This window comes from Chelonia mydas, chromosome 11, assembly GCF_015237465.2.
Source record: "Chelonia mydas isolate rCheMyd1 chromosome 11, rCheMyd1.pri.v2, whole genome shotgun sequence".
In the NCBI taxonomy this organism is placed as follows: Eukaryota; Metazoa; Chordata; order Testudines; family Cheloniidae; genus Chelonia; species Chelonia mydas.
In genome coordinates this window covers 37,452,271-37,478,862 of record NC_051251.2, presented here as the reverse complement: position 1 = coordinate 37,478,862, position 26,592 = coordinate 37,452,271, and the positions used below count along the sequence as shown (strand labels likewise).

At 40.2% G+C, this 26,592-nt stretch overlaps 1 protein-coding gene across 4 annotated transcripts in view; it reads left to right on the top strand.

Moving 5' to 3' along the window:
• STK39 (serine/threonine kinase 39) overlaps positions 1–26,592 on the top strand; it is a 199,810-nt gene that overhangs the window by 37,660 nt on the left and 135,558 nt on the right. For all 4 annotated transcript variants that reach the window (XM_037912485.2, XM_043525521.1, XM_043525522.1 and 1 more), the window contains exons 2-5: positions 6,286–6,398; positions 17,846–17,954; positions 19,440–19,581; positions 22,642–22,697. In XM_037912485.2, coding sequence (XP_037768413.1) covers positions 6,286–6,398; positions 17,846–17,954; positions 19,440–19,581; positions 22,642–22,697 — 420 coding nt within the window. The remainder of the gene's footprint in view (positions 1–6,285; positions 6,399–17,845; positions 17,955–19,439; positions 19,582–22,641; positions 22,698–26,592) is intronic.

Genomic DNA, 26,592 nt, shown 5'->3' with positions numbered 1-26,592 from the left:
GTTTGGCTTTTGGATTTCTTCTATGCTAAGCTCAGGTATTTTTGTTTTTTCTTTTGTAATGTTAAGCTGGACCCCAGGGAGCCATTCCTGGTGTTTAATTCCTTTTCAGTTGCTCTATAACATCTAGCAATAGCCTGATTTTTTTTCAATAGGTTTCCTTTTTTAAAAAAACCTGATTGGTTTTGTGTCTTAAAAGGTCTGTGCATATGTTTTTCATTTAGCTGGTGGCAACAGCTGGGTTTCCCTTTTGTTTTGTTTTCTTGGCTTCCCCAAGTGGGGGGGTGGAAAAGCCAGAGGGCCTCAGGGAAAACTTCCCAAGCGAGTTTTTACAGGATTTGCAAGAGGCAGTTTTTCACTTAGGTGGTGGCAGCGTTGACCAAGCCAAGGTCTGAGAAAAGCTGTAACCTTGGGAGTTTAATACAAGCCTTGAGTGGCAAGTATAAATTTTTAGAATCTTTGCAAGCCCCCACCTTCTGCGCTCAAAGTGCCAGAGTGGGGAATCAGCCTTGACGCTTCCTCATTCATTCACCTAGGGTTTAATAATTCTTCCTGCCCTGACGAAATCATCAATTCTTTTTCCTCCCCTCTTTCCGTCCCCTCAACTTTAAAGTGAATCCGTCTCAGTCCACGTTAATGTACCCTCCATTCCCATTTGATGACAAATAAAACAGACATTTAGAAAGAATGTTAAGCAGTTAATCCTGTCTTGTGCTGCCATCCATCACTGTGTGGTATCTGAGCTTGTTACACAACTCTTAAAAAGTTGAATTGAAACAAAATGACAGCCTATTCATTCCTTTAGCCAGGTGGTTCCTTTAGGGCTCCATACTGTGCATTCCACACTCCTCCAGGTTTCAGCATTTTTAAATGTTCTGCCTAGTAACTTCAAAAAGAAAAGGAGTACTTGTGGCACCTTAGAGACTAACCAATTTATTTGAGCATAAGCTTTCGTGAGCTACAGCTCACTTCATCGGATGCATACTGTGGAAAATACGTAAGATGTTTTTATACACACAAATCATGGAAAAAATGGGTGTTTATCACTGCAAAAGGTTTTCTCTCCCCCCCCCCCCACCCCACTCTCCTGCTGGTAATAGCTTATCTAAAGTGATCACTCTCCTTACAATTGTGGAGAGTGATCACTTTACATAAGCTATTACCAGCAGGAGAGTAGGGTGGGGGGGGGGGAGAGAAAACCTTTTGCAGTGATAAACACCCATTTTTTTCCATGATTTGTGTGTATAAAAACATCTTATGTATTTTCCACAGTATGCATCCGATGAAGTGAGCTGTAGCTCACGAAAGCTTATGCTCAAATAAATTGGTTAGTCTCTAAGGTGCCACAAGTACTCCTTTTCTTTTTGCGAATACAGACTAACACGGCTGTTACTCTGAAACCTAGTACCTTCAGTTATTTAGTTTTGTGCAGTGTAGAAAACTGAGTGGAAAATCTGATTTTTGGCCACCATGCCACGTTTTATCTACCAAGAAGTAACAATAGTCACCACCTTCCTGAAGAAGAGTATGTGTTAAGCTGGAATATTTGCATGGAGTTTAGAATTGAAGATTCAGTGATTTCTTTGTAAGTGTCTTTATATGAAGGCCAGCTCTTGTAAAAACACTAGTATTTGTCAAGGATTTATTAAGCCTGATTTGGTAACTTCATTAAAGCTATTCTAAATCTGATGCAAACAGATTTAGCTTTTAAAACTCCTATTTGGGTTCTGTGTAAAATCAGCCTTAAAAAGTCCTAACCTGCTGTTTGCAGGGAGTAGGGCACTCGATCAGCAAAGCCATCAACTTCTCCTGAATGTATGTTTTCATTTAATTTTAGCCTTTGTTAGCAAAGAAGTCCTTGAAATGTAAACTGAGTGCAATCGATGCCTGTGTCAGGTGGATGACAGCAGCTGTTGCCATAATAGGGTCAGGCCTTGCTAAGCAAGCAGAGGAGCAGCTGCAGTGGCCCACGCTGAATCCTTTGGGCTCGGAGAAGTGACAATTAGCAACTCCTCCAGGCTCTCCCTCCACAGAGCCAGACCTGTTTCTAATCCTCCCTCATGGCAAGCAGATGCCAGGCCTAGAGCTCTGCTGTACTGAAGTTCCCACATCAGCAGGCCATAGCCTCTTTATAAGGAAGGGGAAGAGAAGATACCTGGCTCCTTACTCTACTGCACCTCCAGGGAGGGACTAAAGAACCCAGTATAGCCCTCTTGTGGTGCTGGCATGTGCAAGGTGCACAAAGGTCATGCAAGGTCCCGAAAGAGAAATAAGCATTTCATTAAAGATAACTCTGGAGTGATCCAGTAGCTCTACCAGCAGGTGTGGCAAGACTTTCAACATTGACCCTGCAGAGTCCCAGCAAAGCACTTGAACACACAGACAACTTTGAACACCCAACTAGTACTGAACTCATGTAAAAGTAGCATGAATGCTCAAGTGCCTACAAGGACAAGCAGATCCCTAGGCCTCCAAAGGATTAAGGACATGATTATGGCAAGTGGAGAAGTGAGGCACCTGCCATCGGAGAGCAGGTGCTGATCTGACCTCTGGAACTTGCAAAAGATGCTGCTGAAAGGCAATGGTTTGGTGGGACAGGGCAGAGAACGGTCTTGTTTCACTGTAAATTATGCAAGCGATCTTTGGCAATTTGAAAACTCTCCGTTCTACACCTACTAAAGCAGTCATGAGGGAACTTTCCCTCTCCCAACCGTTTCCATCCCCCCGCTTCCAACAATGGAAGAAAATCACTCAGGGCTTGTCTACATGGGGACATTCAGGAAAGTAACTAGACTACTTTAAATCCCAATTATACCTTTTAGTTAAATTTAAACTGCATTGAACTCCTGTGTGGACACTCTCTTTCAGAATTAGGGCAGGTCTAAGCTTAAAATGCTGCATCGGAACAGCTGCGATGTAGCACTTAAGTGAAGACACTCCTATGCTGATGGGAGAGCTTCTCCCATTGGTGTAGTTAATGCACCTTCGCAAGATGGGAAAAACCCTTCTGCTGACCTAGCACTGTCTACAGAGGGGGCTAGGTCAGTATAACTATGTTGCTCAGGGGTGTGAATTTTTCACACCCCTGAGTGACATAGTTATACAGATATAAGTGTGTAGTATAGACCTGGCCTTTTAGTGTCCAGACGGGATTTAATGCAGTTTAACTAAGCCACTTCAAATTACCACCTTTTGGGGCTTGTCCACACAATACAGTGCGCTCTACAGAGATGTAATTTGTAGTGCACTGTAACATGTTGCAATCTAAGTGCCCTGTGTAGATCCTGCTGACATGATCTAAAAGGTACCCAGTGCTCATTGTTGTAGTCCCATATGAAATGGGACAGTGTAAGTTGCTAGGTTCTGAACTGTCTTGAGGAGCTGGCCATATAGCATCAAAATACCGTGGGGCGCTGTGCCTCTCCCTCTGAGCATGAAAATGGAAAGGAAACTAAAAATAGGTAGCAGAGATGGTGGTGGATTTGTTATATTCTAAACACCGAAGGCCACCTGAGCAGTTGTCACTATATATCATGGATGGCTTTTGTCTCTGGCATGCTGCTGAAGGAGACCACAAGTGATCAGTGGCTAGTAATTTTGGTTCATGCTGGAAACAGTGATATAAGAAATTCTTAAACTGGACTTCGAAGGAAGTTCCTTAAGGAACTTGCATCAAATACTAGTTCAGTAGACACAGGGCAAGAGAAGTCCTTTAATCATAATGCAGAGGATTGGATTGGAGTTGTGTGGTGGGGGTGCCTCTAAGCAATAACTGTATACTCTTGGGATCCAATCCTGCAAAGATTTAAACTAAGCACATGCTTTATTCACATGACTAGTTCAGGTGAAATCAATGATATAATTCCTATAGCAAAGCACATGACCTGCATAAATCTTTACAGGATTAAGACTTGGGTCTGTAATTGGGAATGACAAACCTGGATATCATGCTCCCTAACTTTTTCTCAGCAAGTTTAAAGAGAGAAACAAATCAAATTCAAGTTTAAATTAGAGTAAATGGTGGAGTCTCTGTAACTTGAGGTCTTCAGTAATTCAGCCAGAGGTTTTGGGTCTATTTCTGGAATATGTGGGTGAGGTTTTGTGGCATGTGTTGTGCAGGAGATCAGACTAGATGATCACTGTGGTCCCTTCTGGCCTTGAAGTCTATGAGAAAAGGGAGGGGAGAGTGAGTAGCAACTAAAGAAAAAGGTCTAGTAGTTGGAGGTGGAATGGGTAGATGTGCACTCTTGAGTTGTCAGCATCCAATAAAACCGGTCATATCCTGGTCCCAGTGTAGTCAGTGAGAGTTGAGCTGCTGACCTTAGTGGGGCCAGGATTTTACCCTTGGACTCTTCACCCAGCTGAAAAGTGCAGATTTGGTCGAGTTTCCCTTACTACAAATTAACTAAACTCCTGGCATAGGAAAAGATACATAAAGGGCAAGCTTTTTCTTTAGTTCCTCTATCCTGGTTTAATTCTGCAACAACTCTTCCAGTACGTAGCTGAAATATAATGACACACATTGTGTACTGATGTTCATTGAAAAAAATTAACAAAAACATATCAGAAACTTGGCTTTTGTGGGGTTGGCCTTTTGTTTCCTGGATGCCATTGCAGGAACAGCTTAAAGACGTGGTTTTTTCCAAGTTGACGGAGCAGATTGAAACAATATTTGTCAAAGGCCACATCCTGCAAAAGCACTTCTGGCTTGTCCTATTGCAGTTGGGTTTTTTTGAGATCCGCTTTATTTTGTAACCAAGTAGATGTACTGAGCTAAAACCTCTTGTTTTGAAGCACAATGTGAACAAAATGTGTACCAATAAACAGTACATCTAAATAACTAAACAAACATCATAACATACACAGTAACTTCTAGTCATGTGGTATTGTCAGTTCTGTTTTCAGATAGGAGGAGGAAGTTCCCTATTGTTCTTAAGCCAGCTGGTAACTGACACCACATTTGTAGAACATAGTAACAAAAAGCTTTTGTTCAGAATTTGTATTCCTCTAGAACAAACCAATTTCAAAGCCTAAGTAGAACATAATGTATGAGCAGGCCAATCTGAATAGAACAAGCTGATGAGTTCAACGAGTTGGTACAAATTCATAATTTTAAATTAAAATAAATAGGACTGCAGATAGTAATTAAAAGGATTACAGTTTGCTGCGTGAATGGACAAAATGCTCCCATCACATCTCTTTGCTCCTCCTGTATAAGGGCTCACTCTGATCACAGCAGGATGCTGAAAAATGTGTAAGCATTTCACTGTCCTTCTCTCTGAATGGGAGTTGAAAGGAATACATTAATTTAGAAACAACAGTACTGAGGTGTCCACTCGAGGGCAAAGAAGGCCAGAGAGCTCTTGGTAAAGGAAGCAATGGTACTGTCAATCCTTCTGACAAAACAAAACACTTACTAAAAACAAAATAGTGTTACTCCATGCAAAATACCATTGGAGAGTTCTAATACAGCATTGCTACATCTGAGAACTAGAAATGGTATAGCCATGCTCAACACAGTTGAGACTTAAGTCCAGTTTTTCTGCAGCCTGCATATGCCTAATTAGGATCCTCACAGGGAAGCAGTATTTTGTCCTTATATGCTGCTCCCCAAGGTCAGACCTCACTATTGGGTGCTCATCCACCTCACTGTCAACAAGCAGGAACACAAAAGAAACTGCAGAATTTTTGGCGCACGCATCTTTACTAGAGCTTCCCTTAGTTCATTACATTGCATGGACAAAATCCTAAGAAGTTTGGACAGTCCTGAAACAATTGAGCAAAGGAAGATTTTGTAAAAAAAAAAATGTTTTGGTGTTCTTTGTAGTAATATGCTAACTCTGTGTGTAATGGAAAGTTTAAATTCCAATTGATTTGAAACTGATGTGTTCCGGGATGAGGCCCCCACCTTCTTAAATTTTATGTTATTTAGGTAACTCCGTAGTTAGGTTGCAGTCATCCCATTTTATAAATGTGGAAGATGAGAACTGTTTCTAGAAATTAGAAGTATGGGACAAACACCAAAATGAAAAGATTAAAAATATTGAGTCTTAAAACTTTTTTCTTTCGGCAAGAGTGTGTATATGGTGTGTTTTCTCACTGAGAGCCTGTTCGTTTTTGGAATGTCCAAGTAGACGCCTAACTTTTGTTTCAAAAGTTAGGTATTTTCTTCAAACTTCTTAGCTACTGACTAGCACTTGATTCTTATGCATGACACTTCTTTAAAATCTAACTAAAGTTTTGTGGTGTTTATATATGTAAGCATGTATTCCAATTCTGTTTTTTCAGGTAGTGGTGCTACAGCAGTAGTCCAGGCAGCGCTATGCAACCCCAGGCAAGAACGTGTAGCAATAAAGCGAATCAACTTAGAAAAATGCCAGACCAGTATGGATGAATTGCTTGTAAGTAAATTCCAAGAGAAAAATGTTGGTGGACAGCTCTTCTTTTGCCTGACCTCAGATTTTTATGCAGAAAACAGGTTAAAAAGGACCTGGGAGACATGTGCCACTGCACTAATAAGTGAACTGTATCCAGATCATCCAGTAACCATACTACCACATAACATCTCAAATGTGCAAAAACAAGACTGCAGACACTGAATATGTCAGGACTGTATGTGTTGAGGTCTTTGGAAGAGCTACTTTAAGCCTTAGCCATTTCTTACAAGTGACCTGTCTTCAGGAGTTTGAAATTTGACCATAAAAATGTTTGAACTTCATATGTTAAGACTACTTACAAAAAGAAAGCCATGTCTAAATCAAAACTTAACATACATAAAGGGAAAACTTACATTTGGGGGAGGAGGAAGGGGTGGACATGCTATTTGGGTTAAAAATGTCAATGAAGAATGGCAGCATTTGACATGGTTTTTAAACAAACAAACAACCCGTTAAAGTTGCAAGATTTGGAAAAATAATGTCTATATTTGGTCTTAAAATGGATTACAGCACACTTAAGAGCGTATCTTTTCACAGATCAGGATTTTCATATCACAGACCTAATATGGGTTTGTGACATTAGCTTTAATCCAATAGACCATACCAACCGCTTCAGAAATTCTTGTTTGGATCACTGATCAAAGGGATACAGACTTTTTTTTTTTTTTTTTTTTTAAAGTGGGTTTTTATACAATAGCCACTTTAGAATAGTAGGCGTTTATAAGGTCAGTGCACCAGTGATGGCAGTCTATCAGATTAGTGAGTCACTAAGAACTCTTTTAGCAGACTTTTTTTTTTTTTTTCATAACTCTTCTATTCAGGTGCTTATAAGACCAATCACCATGCTATCTAGGCAACATGACAAGAATCCAAGGATGCAAAATGATTCCAAAAGGGGGAGTACTGCTTTCTGCTTCTCAAGTTGCTGTTACCGGGAGGGTATAGATTTTTTTCTAATGAAGAAACTTGTAATACTACTTCAAATGCTGTTCCCTATATGCATTCCACTGTGGGGTATGCAGGTGCTCGGAGCCAAAGAATTTTGAAAGCATGGTTCATTGGCCCACATGTGCACCCCTGCTCATCCCATGTCCCTGACCGACGAAATAAAGGGTGGTGCAGATCTACTGCCTCTTTACATAGGTGTGCGCAACGCATTTTATTAGGGTGTGCACCCAGGGGAATTTTTTTTTTTTAAAGGCAAACATTTATTGAATACTCAATCATAAAGGACATTTTTATTCATCAAAGAAACTAAAACTTAACTAAACTTAATTTTTTTTTTTAAATTAACAACTAAACTTTACTTAAAAAATGCAAACTTAAAAAATGAGACACAAAATACCAAATTTTTGCTGTAGTGATAACCAGGCATATACAAAGATACAGTCAATTTTCATGATCTTTATCTTTAACCAGATAATGAGCTAACCCAAATTGACCAAAATAGATTAAGGTTTCTTCATCTTCCTGTCCTAGAGAATGAGACGTCGCTCACCAGGTGTTCTGGACTTAAATTCCTCAATCACATCATTGTAATTAACTGACTAAGTCAATTCTTGTTCAATGTACAAAATCATGAGTGAGTCGAGGTGCTGTTGGGACACTGTACTTCTTAGTTTGTTTTTTACATGTGCTAGTTTCAAAAAGTTTCTTTCATGTGAACAGCTTGTAACAGGTAAGACTGCAAAGCATTGAATAGATTTGTAAAAGGCCTGGAACATGGAAGACTGATCCAATTCCTTTAGCCAATCAAGCCACTCTCTGGTGGTAGTCGTAGTGCTACCTTTAGGAACAGATCCGTCATAACTCCTGAAGCAATCTGACTTCAGTTTCCAACTCATCCAAGGACACTTTAAAATTGTTGGCAATGATTCTCATATCGTCCCTGCCAATGTCTAAGCTCAGCAGTTTTCCCATTGCAGTCACAATTTTACAAGTCTCCTGTTCAAATCACTGGTCAATGCTGGTAATCATTGAGTCTGCGAGTGGGTAAAATGAGGTTATTCTATCCTGCTCCTCTTTTGTATCAAAGTGATGCTGGGACTCAAACGCATCATCAATACGAGTGGACTTTTTTTTCCTCTTAACTGGGGGAATCGATATATCATTCTCTACACACATTTTCACACGGTCATTGAAAATAGATTGAAAATATTCTGGGCCACTTCTCATCGCAGCCAAAGAGTTACTCAAGCTTTTCACCCTGGTCATTTCAGTAAGTAAGATGAGATCTGGAGCTTGAAGAGCCTTACTCACTTTTACCGCCATCTGGAGAAAAGGGTGTATCATGTAAAGGGCAAAGATGAACTTGAATGAATTTAGTTCATGGATAACACCCCTGGCTTTTATTTTAGCGTCAGCAAGGCGAGTTTCGATAATCTCTTGTAAAGCTTGTAAAATGATGGAGTAGTTTTTGTTTTACAGCAGCCACTGCTTTTGCTTTGCATGCCCATTTTGTGTTTGATAGTGACTTCAAAGTCTTCAACTGGGATTCTACTTCTTGTGAAATCTTCTTGTGAAGTGCATTACTGCATGTCGCACAGGACTCCCCTCCAAGAAGGCATAAAGAGTCTGAATAACACCAAAAAAAATCAAAGACAGGTCTGGTTTTTGTTTACTTGAAGTGCATGCATCTACTAGGACGAGGTTCAAACAATGCGCATAGCAGTGTACATAGAGTATTTCACTGTTTCTTTCTTTACATTTCATTTGAACTCGCGCAGTACATCCAGACATAGTAGATGCACCATCAAAACAGACAGGCATCACTGATGACCAGTCAATTTTAAGAATGCCAAGGACATCATTTAACTAGTCAAAAATAGACTGAGCATCAACTGTTAATAGTCTCTGAACAGACATAATGTTCAACTGGACTATGTTTTTCATTGTCAAAATACTGCACCACAATGGACATCTGTTCACGGTGTCCACAGTCAATAGTGTCGTCTGCAGTTATTGAGACGATTTTTCCATTTGGTGAAGACACAATCTTTTGTTGCACAACGTTATGCAAGGCCACAATTAAATCATTTTGGATGCGATTACTCAGATAGGTAGCATTTCGAGGAGATTGTTGCAGGTGCTTTGCCATTACGGGATCATATTTTTGGAGCATATTGACAGGTTTATTTCTAAATCTTTTCTCAAAACTGTCAGCTTTTACATTGTGATCCCTGAATGGTCTCCCACCTTTCACCAAACACAGAACAATGTCAATCAGTCACTCCATTACGTTTCGGTTGTGGCACTGTTCTTCTTGTTTAGACAGATAAGTGTGCTTGCCCTCATCCAACAATACATCAGTAGGTTTCCCTTCATTAAAACTTGACCATGAAGAACAGCTCAACACATGAGATTTTGACAGTTGGTGGTTTTTAAAACATTCGTTAGCCCTATTCCAGTTTCTTAATCCCGTATCAATAAATGCTGGATCAGTGTGACCTTTGTTTGCTGCATCATTAGAGGAGAAGAAACGGCAGTAAAAGCAAAGTGCTGCGTCCTTTGATGGGCTATATTCTAACCACCTATACATTTCATATCTATCAGACTGAAAACTTCTTTGTTCATTCCCTATTTTACTTGTAAGAAACTTGCTCAATGTAGGCTGATAAGGAGCTGTAGATAATACAAACCGGCATTCTTATCTATTTTTTGGATATCACAGACCGGGTCATTAGATGGAATGTTTGATGGCTTTGAATAGGAACTACACTGACCTGAACTAAGAGAGAGTCTGTTTCTCTTGGTCAGTACTCAGTTTATTGCACGCACTGGAACTTGTGGTGGCATTATCTTCATGTAAGTTCTTAACCGAGGAGTCCGAGGTATTTTCTCACCACTTCATGGTCTGGGTCAGAACCTCCAGTATCTGAAGCTTCAGCTTTCTTCTTTGTCTGTGAAAATATATTTAGATATCTATAAATAGCATTTATATTCTAGAGTTTCTGGTTTTTTTGTTTAAAGTCTGTTTTATGTTTTATAGTTAGCCTCCCCAACTTGAGGAGCACTCCTGCCCCCGCGCTGCCGCCGCCCCCCCCACCCCCCCCCGGTACCCTGTTCGGGTACTGGACTATGCCCAGGACTCCGGGCTTCAGAATTTTTGCTTCTTGTCCACTCTCCTTCTCATTCAATGTGCCAAGTCACACCAAGAGGCCCAGGCATCAACTCTGACTAATGCTACAACTCCTGTCCTTTCTGGGGGTCAGCATAAATGCCAAAAATCCATGCTCACCCCGCACAAGCAATATCTATGGTGCTGCTGAAGAGGTACCTCTGATTAATATTTGTAAGGCAGCTATGCGGAGCTCAGTCCATGTGTTTACTAGACACTGTGTCTTGGTACAGGACTCCTCTGCTGATACAACTTTGGAACAACAGTTCTTTGTTTGGCTCTGCTATCTATGACCTCGCACCCTCCTTCTGTTTGAGTTCTACTTGTCAGTCACCCACAGTGCAGTACACATAGGTACTAACATTTGAAAATCACTTACCTTTTATAGTAACTGGCAGTGCTTCAAGATGTGTGGTCTACTACATGCCCTCCTTCCCCTCTGCTTCAGAATGGATTATTCTCTGATTCATGGTGGAGAAGGAACTGGAGAGACGGTTGGTCCGCCCTGCCTTTTATGCCTTGGTCAGAGGCATAAGGTGATCAAGAGACACTGCTTTCAAAGTTTTCTGGCTCCAGGCTGATGGAGTGCTTGCCTACCCACAGTGGAATGCAGATAGAGACCACGTATCTTGAAGAACCTCCAGTTACTATAAGCTAAATTAAATTTATCTTCCAAGAGAAATGCTCTCGTTGATGTGGAAATGCCAAGATAAAGGTGTCTTGAATTTTGCCCTTGATACATTGGGCTCTGCCGTCTTCTTCTGATGGTATATCCTGTAGTCCTGGGCTCTCCACTGCAAATGTTCTTCATTTGGTTCTTGATGGCCTTCCCCTTGGGATTATATAGTGCAAACTACATTCTGGGGGCCACATCGAGCTCTTCAGATGTTTTAATCTGGCCCTTGAGCTCCTGCCAGGGAGCAGGGTCCAAGACTTGCCCTGCTCTGGCTCTCCAGCTGGGGAGCAGGGATGGAGGCTTGCCCCGCTCTGTGTGGGCTGTGGCTCTGCACGGCTCCTGGAAGTAGCGGCATGTCTCCCCTCCGGCTCCTACACATAGGGACTGTGGCCAATAGGAGCTGCAGGGGTGGAGCCTGTGGGCAGCACAGCGCCTTCGAGTAGGAGCCGAAGGTGGGACATGCTGCTGTTTCCGGGAGCTGCTTGAGGTAAGCACCCCCCAGAGCCTGCACCCCAACCCCCTCCTGTGCCCCAACCGCCTGCCCCAGCCCTGATCCTCCTCCTGCCCTCCAATCTCCTTGGTCCCCAGCCTGGAGCACCCTTCTGCACCCCCAATCCCTCATCCCCAGCCCCACTCCAGAGCCCGCACCCCCAGTTGGAGCCGCACTCCCCTCCGCACCCGAGCCCCCTCCCTGAACTCCTCATTTCTGGCTCCACCCCATAGCCCATGCCCCCAGCCAGAGCCCTCGCCCCCTCCCAACACCCAATTTCATGAGCATTCATTGCCTGCCATATAATTTCCATATCCAGATGTGGCCCTTGGGCCAAAAACTTTGCCCACCCCTGATATAGCGTGATGGCTTAACCAACTGTAGCTGTTTGTTTTCAAGAGGATTGTGGTAGAGGAGTTGTCTTCTGAAACAGCTTAGTTCCAATTTATATGGGCTCCGTAGATAATCAGAGCTTTAAACTGGACCTGGGTGGGGAAAAGTCTCCACTGGAATGTGGTGTGATATGTTAGCACTTGTCTGCTACTTCCCCCCCTGCCCCCACTCCCAAAACTGCTATTTTAAAAAGTGCGAAGAGACTTGTTTCATATTACTTTAAAATATCTTACTTAAACTGGCTCTAGAGGCAGCTCACAGGGAAAGGGTTAATCCCAATCTTGTCAAAAGGGATTACTGCCTTCTCTTAAGGGCTACCTTCTTGTAAAAAGAAAAGGAGTACTTGTGGCACCTTAGAGACTAACCAATTTATTTGAGCATAAGCTTTTGTGAGCTACAGCTCACTGTAGCTCACGAAAGCTTATGCTCAAATAAATTGGTTAGTCTCTAAGGTGCCACAAGTACTCCTTTTCTTTTTGCGAATACAGACTAACACGGGTGTTACTCTGAAACTCTTCTTGTAAAACATTCTCTGTCAGAGCTTGAGGAATCCACATGTCTGTCTGTCAGTGCTAAGATGTCTTGCTTGTCTCCAAAACAGAGGCAGTTATCTTGACCTTTTGATGCCGTATTGCCTTCTTCCTTCCCCACACTTTTATTATATTAAAATGATGGTAATTCTTTATGTGCAAACATCTTATTTCTTCTGCTACTATTCTGCTTGAGCCAGAAATTCCCTCCCACACACAGTTCCTTTGGCTACAAGTGACTGTTGTCCTCCCATGTTGACTCAAACAGATTATAAACATGCACTTGGAAGAAAGTCTTTAGCCAAATACATTAAAAGGCATAGGACCCTGATAATTGTTAGCTCTGTCCTAGCTTTGTGATGTCACTGTTTCAAAACAGAGGTGTGTTTTCTCTCTCACTCACACCCCCCCATTGCATCTGTATAACACTTTGAGTATATTTTCCAAGCATTCTATGAGAGGTCTCCTTTTTGAGAATACTGATTGTGTTAAACACTGTACTCTCCTAACAATGCAATTCTTCATAATATTATACAATAACTGTGATAAATACTTTCCATAGGATGGTAGTGGCTTTCATAGTGGGCGAGCACAGAACTGCATTTAATAAGTAACTTATTAGGTAGCTCAAGAATTAAATACTTCTGTTTACAGTGTGTTCTTTCCTTTCTAATATTACATTGTACTTGAATTTCTTTTGTGCTAAATGTCCACTTCACTTTGCAAAGTGAGCTGAATTTGCCATCTTAAACTGCTGCATTTTAGAAAGACAGCCCAACTTCAGTAACTTGATGTGCAAATAGAGATCTTATGTCACTGCTGGTGTCTGCAGAATTGTCGACTACCCTGTGAATCCAGCTGTTTGCTACCAAATGTCAGTGCAAGGGGGTCCTTGTCGTCTTCAACTCAGGCAATATCTACACTGTAAGGACTATAGAAGCACAGCTACGGCACCATAGCTGTGCCGCCATAATCCTGTAGCATAGACCCATCCTACAGGGATGAAGGGGTTTTTTCCATCACTGTAGGAACTCCAGCTCCCTGAGTGACCATAGCTAGCTCAACCAAAAGCATTCTTCCATTGATCTAGTTGTGCCTACACTCGGGGTTATGTTGGCATAGCTACAGCGCTCACCCCTAAGCAATGGTAGCTGTCGACCTAAGTTTTAAGTGTAGACCAGGCCTCAGTCTCAGCAAGGGAAACAAAATTTCTATAGGCATATTAAATGTCCAGAATCGCTGAGAAAATGTTATCAATAGTGGTTTGATCATAAAACTGTTACATCAAGGAAACTGATCATATGTAAATAGGAACATTTCCCGTGAGTAAGGAGTACTTGTGTGAGTAATGACTTGAAAGCTCTGTACTTAGTGGCCAGACTTCCTGAAGGACCTATTCAGTCAAGTGAGTATCTTTAAATATGGTGAAAGTTGCCGTTACTGTTTTGAGTAAGAAGAATATTCCCAAATCACGTTCTTACCAAATGCTACAAGGTAGATCAAACTTTGGCTCATAATGACTCCATGAAGTGAAGAAGAGGAGTCACTGGATTCAAACTGCATTCAGTTCCCTTTTCTGCCACAGACTTCCTGTGTGACATAGGACAAGTCATCTGATCTACCCTGTGCCTCATGAGGTACTTGTTATATCTCACACAAGTGTTTGTGGTGATTAAATCTATGAACGAATTAGGTGCTCAGATTCTATGGCGAAGGCTAGATAGATGACTGTGTTCACTTTCTTTTAAAATAGTTAAGTTAAATGTTACTATGACTCTTGTTAGCCATTATTTTAATAAAATAGACACCTGATTTTACAATTTATGAAATGGGGCTACCAATGACTGCCTCGACCCCATAGCTATTCATCCTGACCTGATAATCAGTTCTAAAGTTGAGATTATTTGCGGGGGGTTAGTTTTTTGTTTTTGTTTTTTTAAATTTCTGCATATGACTGTGCTTGCAAGAAAAAAGAGAAACTCTTACAATTTCTTGAGTACATATGGGTTTGAACTGCTTTTAATACATGGAGTCAGCTTGCTGTTTGTTTTTTGCACTTCTGTATTCTTACCTGGCTACTAGCTGTCGTAGCAGAGTCATTAAGCCCAGTTAATGGAAACTCTCTTGCACTCATTTTGGAGCTTAGAGCCACTCTATCAGGCAAATGATCTATCTGATAAATATATAGTTATCCAATGGACTTCTGTGACATTAGGACAAACCTATAAAAAGAAGATCTCTAACAAAAGGGACACAACCATCTGGAAACCAATTATTAAACAATTTTAAAAGTACCTTCAGTTAAACACCTGCTCTGAGTCCTCTCTGCCAATTTTTGTAGCTTTAGTCATATTATTTAAAACAACAACAACAAAAAACACCAACACCCTGTTTGCATGTGTTTGTATGGTAGACCTTCAGAAACAAGAAAAATATCTACCCATTTAGACTCAGTACTGTGAAAAGCACTTGGTAAGCAGATTTGGGGGGGAAAAAATTAAAAATCCTTTTGCTCATCCTCTTAATCCTGCTAAGTGTTGCACCAAAGGTGGTTTAAAATAGGGTTTCATGCACTTTTTTCAAAGTTGTTGATATCCCAAAGTTGTTGATAGGTGAACCTCCCTACTGCAAGCAAACTTTATGCCTGAGCCAAATAACTGCTATTTGTAGATCGTAAGCTCTGAAATCTTTTGCAATTGAAATTCCCATCCTTCTGCAATACAAGTGGGTTTTTGTGTGTGTGTGTGTCTGTTTGTTTGTTTTGTTTTGTTTTTAATAAATGCAATTAACTGATATTGAGCTAAATGACTTTTGGAGGTGCTTGCTGTAGTAGGTGGTTGTTAGATCACCAGCTAACTGTAGCATAATGTGGACAACTGGAATTTTTTGATCCTTAAATCTTTTTTTTTTTTTTTTTTTTTTTAAATGCTTTAAAGTATCTTAAAGATCTTTACAAACAATTTCACCTTGCATGCCCTTTGTAAACATCTGGAGTAAATTTTGCCCAACAGTGACATGCAGGTACCTCTGAGAGACACCAACAGCTGTTTTACAGCATGAAGTAGCAGTATACAACCGTGAACAAAAAATTACTGTTCAACTGAGAGTACAGGTTAAATCTGAGTGATAATGTGACTTGCGCTATTGCAACTTGATGTGGACAGCTTTGTTAAGACCCTGACTTTACAAAGAAGTACAATGAGATTATTAATAAATCATGTATGTTTAGGACCTTGGCTTAACATCACAGCAGTCTTTTAGATGAGATTTAAATCACTTTTATTATTCTGACATATAATTCAATGTGGTGAGAATAAACTTGGCCATTTTTTTCTTCTTTTTAGGGTATGTGTACACTGCAATATAAGCCCAGGGCTGGTGGGACCTGAGTCAGCCTATCCATGTTAGGGAACCCTGGACTTGACTGTCAACATTGTATTTAAATCCTATGTTAAGACTTTTCTAACCCATGCTTGAATTTAGGGCTCTGGCATCCACACCAGGGTGCATAGACCCAAGTCAAAGTACCATTTCCTAGATATGATATCGCTAGTGCACACTCCCCAGATGTGGCCACTCTAGCCCTAGGACCATGGTACAGTGTGGGGAAAAAACTTTACTGCCTGCCCTTCATATTACAGAAAGTTTGAGCAGCCTACCAAACTCTTTGCAAACCGAGGAGGCTCTCTGATAGCGTGCTTGCAGATCTGTGATTAGAAGAGAATGAGTTAATGCTGACCTAAGCTCCTGCCATTCACCGTGGGGTGGGTGAATGGTGGCTTCCGTCTTCAGTAGAGTGGATTGTAGATTTTTTGGGATAGAGGACTAAGGAAGTTGTCCCATGGAATTGTGGGTTACATCTGGATGACTCATGGGGCACAAGTTAAACGGGGCTGTGTCTACACTGCAAAGCAATAGGGCTCAGACTCTGGATCCTGGCTAGGCTTGAGCTCGGATGCTCTAGCCCTGCAGGGTCCAAGCCCTGAGTTAATGCAATTGCGGTGTGGACACAAGGGAGGGGTTAGGTTTGAGCCTGGGCTCAAACAGGAGCTTACGTTGCAGTGTAGACATACCATTAGAAGTCTTCAGGTTGACTAAAAAGTGTGGAAGCCAGACATAAACTAGAAACTACACTTTCTTGCTTTTTAAAGAACAGAAATAGCTCGAATGTGTAATTGTCTGGGAGGCGCTGTAAGAAATACTCTTAAAATGTTAAGTTTAAAAATAAGAAAATAACCTTGGAAAAAGAGGTCTTGGAGTTTAAGATTCTAGTTACTTTTGTGAATGTGTACAACAGTCTTCCTTGCAACCTATTGCAGTCTGTATTACTTGGTAGTGCTGCTGTGCTGGCCACGTTACCTGGTCTCTGCTGATGGTGTACTTGTCTACTAAGTCATTTCCTTTTACTTTTTTTCTTTAGCTGTGAGCCTGCTTCCTCCGCTCAGTTGGCTATGTGGTCTCTACCTTGAACCCCACACTTCAGTCCCCTTTCACCACTCTTCCTCTCTGTCCAATGCATTTCCCAATCCTAGAGTTTCCTTACATCAGTTTTTCTCTGTTTCTGTGCTGCCAAGTGCCTTTTGAGAAAAGCCAGGGAGGGTGCAGACTCGTTATTCTACAATGGATTTGTTCTCTCCTTTTAATTCCAACTTACATGCCAAACCTGCTCTTCTCTGATCTACTCCCATACCTTCTACACTTGTAGATTGTCTGTCATCGCTCCCTGTGGGATCGTGACTCTGACAATTCCCTCCCTCCGAAAGAAAAGAGTGGGATCATGGTATCAATCTCCTGGCCAGCTTCCCCTTAATATTCCCCATCTTCAAAACCGGTTCTGTTGCCCAAGGTTTATGTAAACCGTGTGTGTGTGTGTGTGTAAACTATTCTATTCTTGAAAACAACAAGGAGTCTGGTGGCACCTTAAAGGCTAATAGATTTATTTGAGCATAAGCTTTCATGGGTAAAACACCACTTCAGATGCACGGAGTGAAAATTACAGCTTCAGGCATTATATAATGACACACGAAAGGAAGGGAGTTACCTCTCAAGTGGAGAACCAGTGTTGACCGGGCCAATTCGATCACGGTGGATGTAGTATTCTATTCTTGTATTTCACTTGGGAAGTTATTAATAACATAAAATGATGGTTATAGCAAAATAGAACTGCTTTCTTTCCAGACTGTCCTGTTTTTGCTTTTCTTACAGAAAGAAATTCAAGCCATGAGTCAATGCAATCATCCCAATATAGTGACCTATTACACGTCCTTTGTGGTTAAGGATGAACTCTGGCTGGTTATGAAGTTACTAAGTGGAGGTAAGTAACTGATTTTTTTTGCTTGAGCTTGTTTAACTTCAGGATGATGTATGATGTCATTTTTATATACACATTCTTTGTATTAATTCATCCAGTCCAAATACCTCCTTTTTTGGGGAAGAGGAAGGAGAGGAACACACTGGTTCAATGGCATAACAGGGATGCTGCTTTTTTAATGTACATTATTCAGGCTGTGTGAGTAAACATGCACTTTTTCCAGATCTAATCAGTTCTAGAATCATTTTCTTCTTGAGCATTAAATTCATTTACTCATTTAAAATAAGAGTAAACAGACTAGTGCAGGTCCTATTTCCCTCATCCTGTCCCTCACCAAGAGAAGGACCAATTCCATTTCATGCATATTAGGCCTGTAGCAGAAGTTGCCTGTTTTCTTCGCTGTGTCACACTTTTTTTTTTTTTTTTTGACTGGACGTTTTTAAAAGATTCCCACAGCTTGCATGATTATTGTGGACACTATGAGATCTTAATCATAGTCCTCTCTGGGAGGGGAAAAGAGGGAAAACACCATGTGTTTGCAGTTGGGAAACCAAATTTTTCCTTGCTGGCAAATAACTTACTCTATCATCTTGTGTTACTAAATGTTCTCTAAGATCTGTTCTGATGGCAGCAGATGACTAGTCTACGTCTATGATCAGAAAACAAATGTGGAAAATCTGCCTAAAATAACAGTTTGTTACTTGGGCTTCACTGAAATGGAGAAAATACTAAGCAATAATACGAAATACCATCTTTGTTGGCCAACAGTTAATGACTAGCTAGAGCAGCTGAGGACACAAAATGAAGCCAAATGATCATTAATACCCTAGCTAGATACTGTCAGGAAATGCCTAACTGAAAAGACAATGTTGCTATTGAAAACTGTGACACTAATTAAAAACAAAAGCTTTGTTCTGAAAAGTGATACGTCACAGTGCACGTTGCCAAGGTCGCAGTGCTCTCCTTAGAATATTTTTCATTACTATGCACAATTTTCATCTCCAGTCCTGCAACTGGATCTCTATAGGCCTGGGATTTGGCCTACATGGATCTGAGTGAAGAATTGGGACCTTGGATTGTAAACTCTTGAGGGCAGGAAACATGTTCTAGTCTGTTTTGTGTAGTGGTTGTATAAACTTGCAATGATATTGAAATGTATAACAACAGTAGGGTAATAAACAAGTAAGCAGAAAGTTGAATGCTAGCTTTTTTTTAACAGAATGACTTTTTTGGAGCAATCTGTGCACTTTATTCAAACACCTGGTAGTTGAGGGTCTCTGTGCAAGCCTACAAAGATTTTTTTAAATTGAAGCAGAATAGCTTAATAGGAGTAAAGAAGTGTAAATATTCAAATGTAGGAACTAATAGAGACCAGATTTTTCTGATATCTCAATAATCACTGTAGTAAGACTGCTCAAACAGGTTGTTTATGACTTGTTTTCCCTCCCCTTCACCCTGCCCCCATGGAAATCCGGCTTTTCAATTTAGGTTCAATGCTGGATATAATAAAGTATATCGTCAACAGAGGGGAACACAAGAATGGTGTCCTTGAAGAAGCTATAATAGCAACAATTCTTAAAGAAGTTTTGGAAGGCTTAGATTATCTACACAGGAATGGGCAAATTCACAGGTAGGAGCATGTATACAGTGAATTGTAGTCTTAATATGCATCAGTAGTCTTCACTATGGCTGACACTGGTCAGTCCTGATAGGTTGGTTAGGTGAATTAATTGATGCTTTTCTCCAAGTATTAAAGTACTGTGTTCAATAATTCTTGGTGGCAAATAGCACCGTTTAGGCAGCTGGTGTTTCTTGACTGGTTTATCATTGTTATCTTGTACTGTGTGTCTGTATCCAACTGTTCTGTCTCTTCTACATAAATTGCAAGCTCTTTGGGCCTTTGACCCTCTTTTTGTTATATTTGCATGGTGCATAGCGCAATACAGGCCTGATTTGGGCCCCCTAGTGAATATTTGTGCCTTCATAGCTATGAATCAACGCTTAAGTTTTTTGGTATGTGTTTTCCTCTGACTTAGTATAAGCCTACTTTTGAAGGACCCATGAACACCTTTAGTTGTTTTTTTTTTTAAATATTTTGTATCTTAATAAATGTCCACTTTTCATCTACTTTCCCCACTGACTCCTAAGGTATAGATCACATGTAATTTTATATTTCTTCCATTCACTCAGGCTACTCTATATGACTGCTATAGTGATATACCAGTTACTTCCATGACTTAGAGTTTTGGTGTCAGAAGCACTATATGTTGACCTCATGAGTATTGTTGGTTAAGACAAGGTTGGCTTTAAGGACGAGACTTCCAACAGTTTCTTTGCTTCATCCAGTAGTGTCTTTATTTTTTTAATTGTTTTGATTTCAAAAGGTGATAGATAAATACTGTAAACAAATGTCCTAAAATGGTACAGCACAGGCCCAATGCAATATTAGTTTGTTGCACTTATGTAGTATGTTTAATCTTCAAACTGCTTTTTACAAATAAGCCCCCTCTTGTCAAATTAAGACATTTTCCTCACCTGGAACCTGTGTTTCTTGAATTCCAATCTAGACCTTCAAAGGATGTGCCACAAACCTTAATTTGTTGCCCACGTTAAATAGAGGAGGAGTCATTACAGTCTAATGGTCGCTCTGGATTCGGGAGAGATTTTTCTCAGCTCTTTTTGTAATGGGGCATAAGAAGCTTGAGAAGAGCAATAATTCTCTTAAATTATACAGCCGCAGCATGGAAGCATTGTTTACAGTAGAATCTTTCTTCTTGCCCAAATGGGTTGGGACAGTAAATTAAACAACTGGAGTTGCTACTTCCAAAATGGCTCGTGTTTTTGTTTTTCCCTTCACCACCACTTGCTCCCCTATTAAAATATATCAGTGAGTGAAGAGTTAGTCAATGACAGCAAATGCTAATTCTTTTCAGTAGATCCTAGGAAGATTGACTACTCAAATGCTTTTTTTTAATTTTTTTTTTTTTTACTCTATGCTTATTGAAAGGAGCAGTTTAAATGGGTATAAATCTCTAATTTTAAAAATGCCCAATCCTACGAAGACTTATGCTTAAAGTTAAAAACAAAGCATGTGCATATGAATAGTGCCACTAGATGTGTGAATAAACTCACTGAATTCAACATTAAGCATGAGCAGATGTCTTTGTAGGATTGAGTTGTAGAGTTTGATCTAGTCTGACCTCCTGCATATCACAGGCCACCAACACCAGTAATACTAACCCCATAACCAAAATGAGACCAAAGTATTACAGCTCACCTAAGTACGTGTATAAACCACCTATGCATTACGTTAGTCAGGTGTAAATTTACAGTAAATTATTTAATCTCTTCCCATAAATTTGGTTAGAGCATTTAAAAGAAAGCCGTTTTATTTCTTAAAATTATTGCTGCAGTTAGGGTAGTTCCTCACTGTAGAATTTTGAAAAGTTTCATTGGATTGTTAGGATGGAGACATCTAGGGTCAACCTCTGCACTGCTGTTAAGGTGCAGTTCCCTTGAGGTCACAGGAGTTGTGTCCATTTACATCAAAGCTGAATTTGGGCCCTTAGTTTCCATTCAAAATGGATTTGGCTTTTGTTCCTACTGGTAAGACACAATTTCCTAGCTGCAAGGGAACAGCTTACCCAGGGGAGGTGGTGGATTTGCTGTCACTTGGAGTATTTAAGACCTAGATTTCTTTCTAAAAATATCATTTAATCCAGTTTCTGGGGGAAACTCTACGGACTGTGCAGGAGGGTTGGCCTGGATTGCCTCCTTAATCTCTTCTGGCTTTGGAATCTGTGAACCCCCCCATCTCCTTCCTTCGTGGGCCCTGGGGAGAATAGGATTGCCTACCTTGCCTCAAGCTCGTAATTATTGCAGTTCTGCATTAAGATAATGACTCATGTTCCAGCCAGTTGTCTGCATGAGTCAGGAAGGAATTTTTTTCCTGATGCACAACTAGCTAGATGTGTTCTGGGTTTTTTTTCTGCCGTCCTCTGAAGCATCAGAGGTTGGTCTCAGCTGGAGATGGGGTGGACTGGTGCTCTGAGGTGGTACAGAGCAGTCTTCTCTTAGATGAATGGCTGGTGTCTTTCTCTCATGGTCAAGGTTAAACTGATCTCCAGAGTTGGGATTGGGAAGGAATTTTCCCTCAAGACAAATTGGCAGGAACTTTTGAGGTTTTTTGCCTTCTGCTGCAGCATGGGGCATGGACTTGCCTGCTAGCATCATCTGGGTCTCTCTCACCTAATCACTTCTCTGCCGTTGCTCTCCTGTTCTCTGCCTGTGGCAGAGAGAAGACTGAAATGCTTTGATCTAAAGTCATTGGGCTCAATATGGAGGTATTTGAGTGAAATTTGATGTCTCATATACTGGGCATAGTCCTAAATGGGTCCTTCTGGCATTAGACTCTGAAAGAATGCAAGCTCAGTTTTGCACATCTTATTTCCTTTTATGTAAGCTAACAAAATTTTGTTCCTTCCATTTCCTCCCCCACCCCCTTTATTTTAAATGTCCATGGAGCGTCTTTGCTAGCTAATTTCAGATCAGATAATCAACATGTTTTGAGTGGTTGAACCTTTTTACTAATTTTTACATTTGTCTTATGAAGCTTTCTGTACAATAGCTATAATCACACATTATGAAATTTATTCAGAAAGTTAACTCTCTTCTGATTTGTGCATTATAGGGATTTGAAAGCTGGCAATATCCTTTTGGGTGAAGATGGCTCAGTACAAATAGCAGGTAATGATGATGATTGAGGCCTAACAGTCAGTCAAGGACAAATGGAAATTAAGCTAATCTGGGTTAAGTGATACCTTTTGAGCCCCCACCCCCACCCCCTCGGAAATGCTGTAGTATCTCTTGGGTTACCAACTTCATAATGTAAGGGTATCAGCTGAAAAATAGCCCAGTGCAATATTTCAGCTGGTGCAATAGCCCAGTTTGAGACTAAACAATCTCCAAAGCAACAATAAAGCATCTGAGCAGCATATATCCTGGTTGCCTTACAATCCATACCAACAGTGTCAAAAAACTTATTTCCCAGCATCTTGTAACGATCCGCATCCGTGGGAGAACTTGTTACCGAGACTTAGCAATTCACTTTGTCCTCTGCATTATGTCATGAACTGTATTTCTGTAACTTATTCCAATACATCATGGTGACTTTAAAATCTACACTAAAATATAATGGAGATGTCTTTACAATGACCTTGGCCTCAAGACTCTTCTTGAAAATGTGTGGAAGGATGTTTAGGAGAAAATGCCTCCCTTTCCACTTTTAGCATCTCATTGTTTCATGACGGACACTCCAATAATTTCTAAGGCCTCTTAAAGATCAGGTTATAAAACATATACTTTGCTTCTTAGTGGTAGTCTGCCTATAATATCAACCCAATAAGTTGTTAATTCTCATGATTGCTAGCCACTAGGCTGCATAAGTTTAAAAGAAGCTTTGAACATGCCATGGGTTGTCCACATGACTTTTTGCATTTTTTTTTTGTTTTTTGTTTTTAAATAACATCTACAAGGGCATGGAAATAACGCTGAACAGAGCAGAAGCTATTAGTAGATTAGCTATCAAGAGTAAGTCACGAATTAGAAAAATGTTAGTTTTCAGCTTGTGAGCAGAAATCTCCTTTGAATTAAACAGGGATTTGGAGCAATCAAATTTTTGAATTGCTCCGCTCCAGCTCTACTCTGGCACCAATAATAACTACTCCAGCTCCATTCTGTGCTCCAACTCAAATTAATTTTTAACTAAATAAAAAAGTGCATACTGTAATTTTGAAAAAACATTATTTTTATTCAGACTTAAAACAACTTAAATGTCATCAACAATGATACAAACTAGAATCATTCATAATACATTCTGTAAAAAATTATTGCAGATATCAAGTTGTCTTTCATAGCCTTTCATGCCACAAATCATTTAAAATTAACTTTAAAGCTGAAAACAGTAGCTCTACAGTAGCTTGAGTTGTTGGCATGCTCGAAGCAATTCTACAAGCAGCTTGAATGTGGTGTGGGTAGCTGTGAATGGCCTCAAAAACAGACTTAACTTTTAGCCTACCAATAGACTCCATCGCCTCACAATCTTCCTGAAAGTTTCTCTCAAATAATGCTTCATTATAATTATGTATCGCAGAAACTCGCTGCCGTCTTTCTTGTTTATCCAGTTCCTTTTCGAAGGCTTCATCTTCTGAAGAATTGGTGCTTAAATTGTCTCCATTTCCCTGTGATGGTTGAAGACGTCTCAGGGATGGACGCTCTAACAAGTTCAGAGTGGAGACGGAAGTTTGAGAACAGCTGCTATTTCTGAAGGATGTGAACTTTCCGAAACCGCAGATTCGATTGTTGACTCCTTTTTGTTGTGTTTCGTTTTCTTCAACCTCTTTCGCCGAGTTCAAATGTAGTAATAGATTTTGTTTTTCGAGTCGTCGAGCAATATCAAGGAGCCCTTCCTTTGCCTTTGGTATTTCCTTGAGGTAAGAAGAATCCGATACCGTGGGTCAACATAAACTCCAGCAAGGAAAGGAATATTGTCAAAAAGCTTCTCTTTGCGTTTCTGCATGGAGGATAGAATTCCTTCTGCAATTTGTCCACCATTTTCTTGCAAGAATTTTGACAATTTTTGCCATTCCTTCATTAAAACTCCCAGGGTTTTGACAGCTTGAAGATTCACAGTTTGGTTCGGCTTTGCCAAGAGGTCTCGCATGTTCTTCACTTTGTCGCATTCAGCTTTTGTTAACTTGAGTTCTCCTGTTCCAGCAGCGGCCACTTGTTCACAGTAAGATTGAAAAATGAGAAGCTGATCAATCATCGCAAATGTTGAACCCCAGTGAGTGGCAGTATCCGATGATTGAGTTACCCCATGTAGATCAAGCAGAACACTTCGAATACTTGGTTGTCATAGTTTGACAACGACTTGTCGAATTTTTGCCAGAAATTTCTTCGCATGTTCTTTGTTCAATCCATCCCAGGTTGCCAACTGAAGAGTGTGAATACCACACCTCATTAGTTGGACTTTTGAGTTGTCCTCATGAAGCCATGTTGGAAGTGTGAGGCTAGGGTTATTAATCCATTGCGCAGCAGCATCCATGTTGAGTTCGATTTAATCCATTCCTTTAGCACCTTCATCAGGCAAAATAGCTTCAGTTCTGTCCACATCCCTGTTCTCAGAGCTAGAAATGGTTTCATTTTCCTCACTGAAATTTTTGACGGCACATGTCATGTTTGTTGCATTGTCAACGCAGATGCTCAGCACTTGCATTTCACTGATCCCAAATTTTTCTAAAATAGCTTTTACTTGACTTTTCACGTACGAAGAATTGATGCCCTTTGGTGTTGATTTATGTCCAAGGTTTTTGCCACAGCTTTATCTTTTCCTTCTTCATAGTTCTGAGCATTGATTGCAAGGAAATTTCTGTTTCCATGGGTTACAGCATCCATTTTCAGTAGCACAATTTTTGCTCCAAAGCTTTCTTGAGCTCTTTGCGACCAGACTCAGCTGTGCTGACAACTAAATGATGAACCGCATTGTGCCCCGTCGAAATGCCAAGCTGCCAACGCATTTCACCTGCAATTTTTTGGAATCCTTTGTTCTTTAGCCTGAAGGTAGTGAGTGGTGTTGAACTCAAGCAAACCATTTCCATCAGCCCTTCACGGAAAGTATTGGCATCCATGGTGACTGTAACCTTTGAGGACTTCAAATGAGTCAAGTTTTGTTTGCTCAATTTTGGGTTTCTTTTCAGATGAAGCTCCGGGGGGGGGAAAAAAACTTTTTTCTCCAGGAGTTTTCAAAGAGTCAGATGAACTTTGTTTAGCCGCGTCAGCCTTCTGTTTTGCCTCATCTTCCTGGTCCTTTTTTGTAACCAGAACTGCATGGTTTTCAGGATGGTTACATTTTACATGCCGCCAAAGGTTGAAACTTTTCACAGCACTGGTTTCACTTGTCTTGAAGCTACATGGTTTGAGCTCCCCATTCACTTCCTTTTCCTACCTTGCACATTGCCAGTTTCTTCTTTGCTTTTCCCAAAAGCCCAAATTTGGGTTTTTAAAATTCAAAAGTAAAGACGTCATTGAGATCCTTTTCCGTAAATCGGCTATCAATCATTTTGGGGGGGCAGATTTGATTTTTTTGTTTTTGTTGTGTGTTTTTGTTGTTGTTGAAGCCATGGCCAAATCTTCTTGTGCTGCTATCACATCCAAATGTTTATGATCTTTGAAAAGCAATGAACAGAAGCATTACATTTTTTTCTTAATGTACCTGCTTGTGATATCTTAACCACTTAAGGTTCTTCGAATTTATTTTGGATTTTCTGGACAAAAATGATCGCATTTTCTTTTTATACAAAATTGTTATTAAAGTATATTTAATATTGTAACATGTTTCTTGCAGTTTTAATGAAGTAAAGTATTTTTAATATACATAATTAATATAAATTTTTATTTATATATTGCAAGTTAGTTTTTCTTATGAAATTTTGTGGTAAAATATTTGAAATATTTTCCAAGTTTTTAATTAATATCTCAAAAATGCTTTCATATAGATATATCAATGAAATTTGGTATGTGCCGTAACGTTAGTACGTGCTATCGCTGTTCTACAACATTAATTGTTGGGAAGTAATGAGGC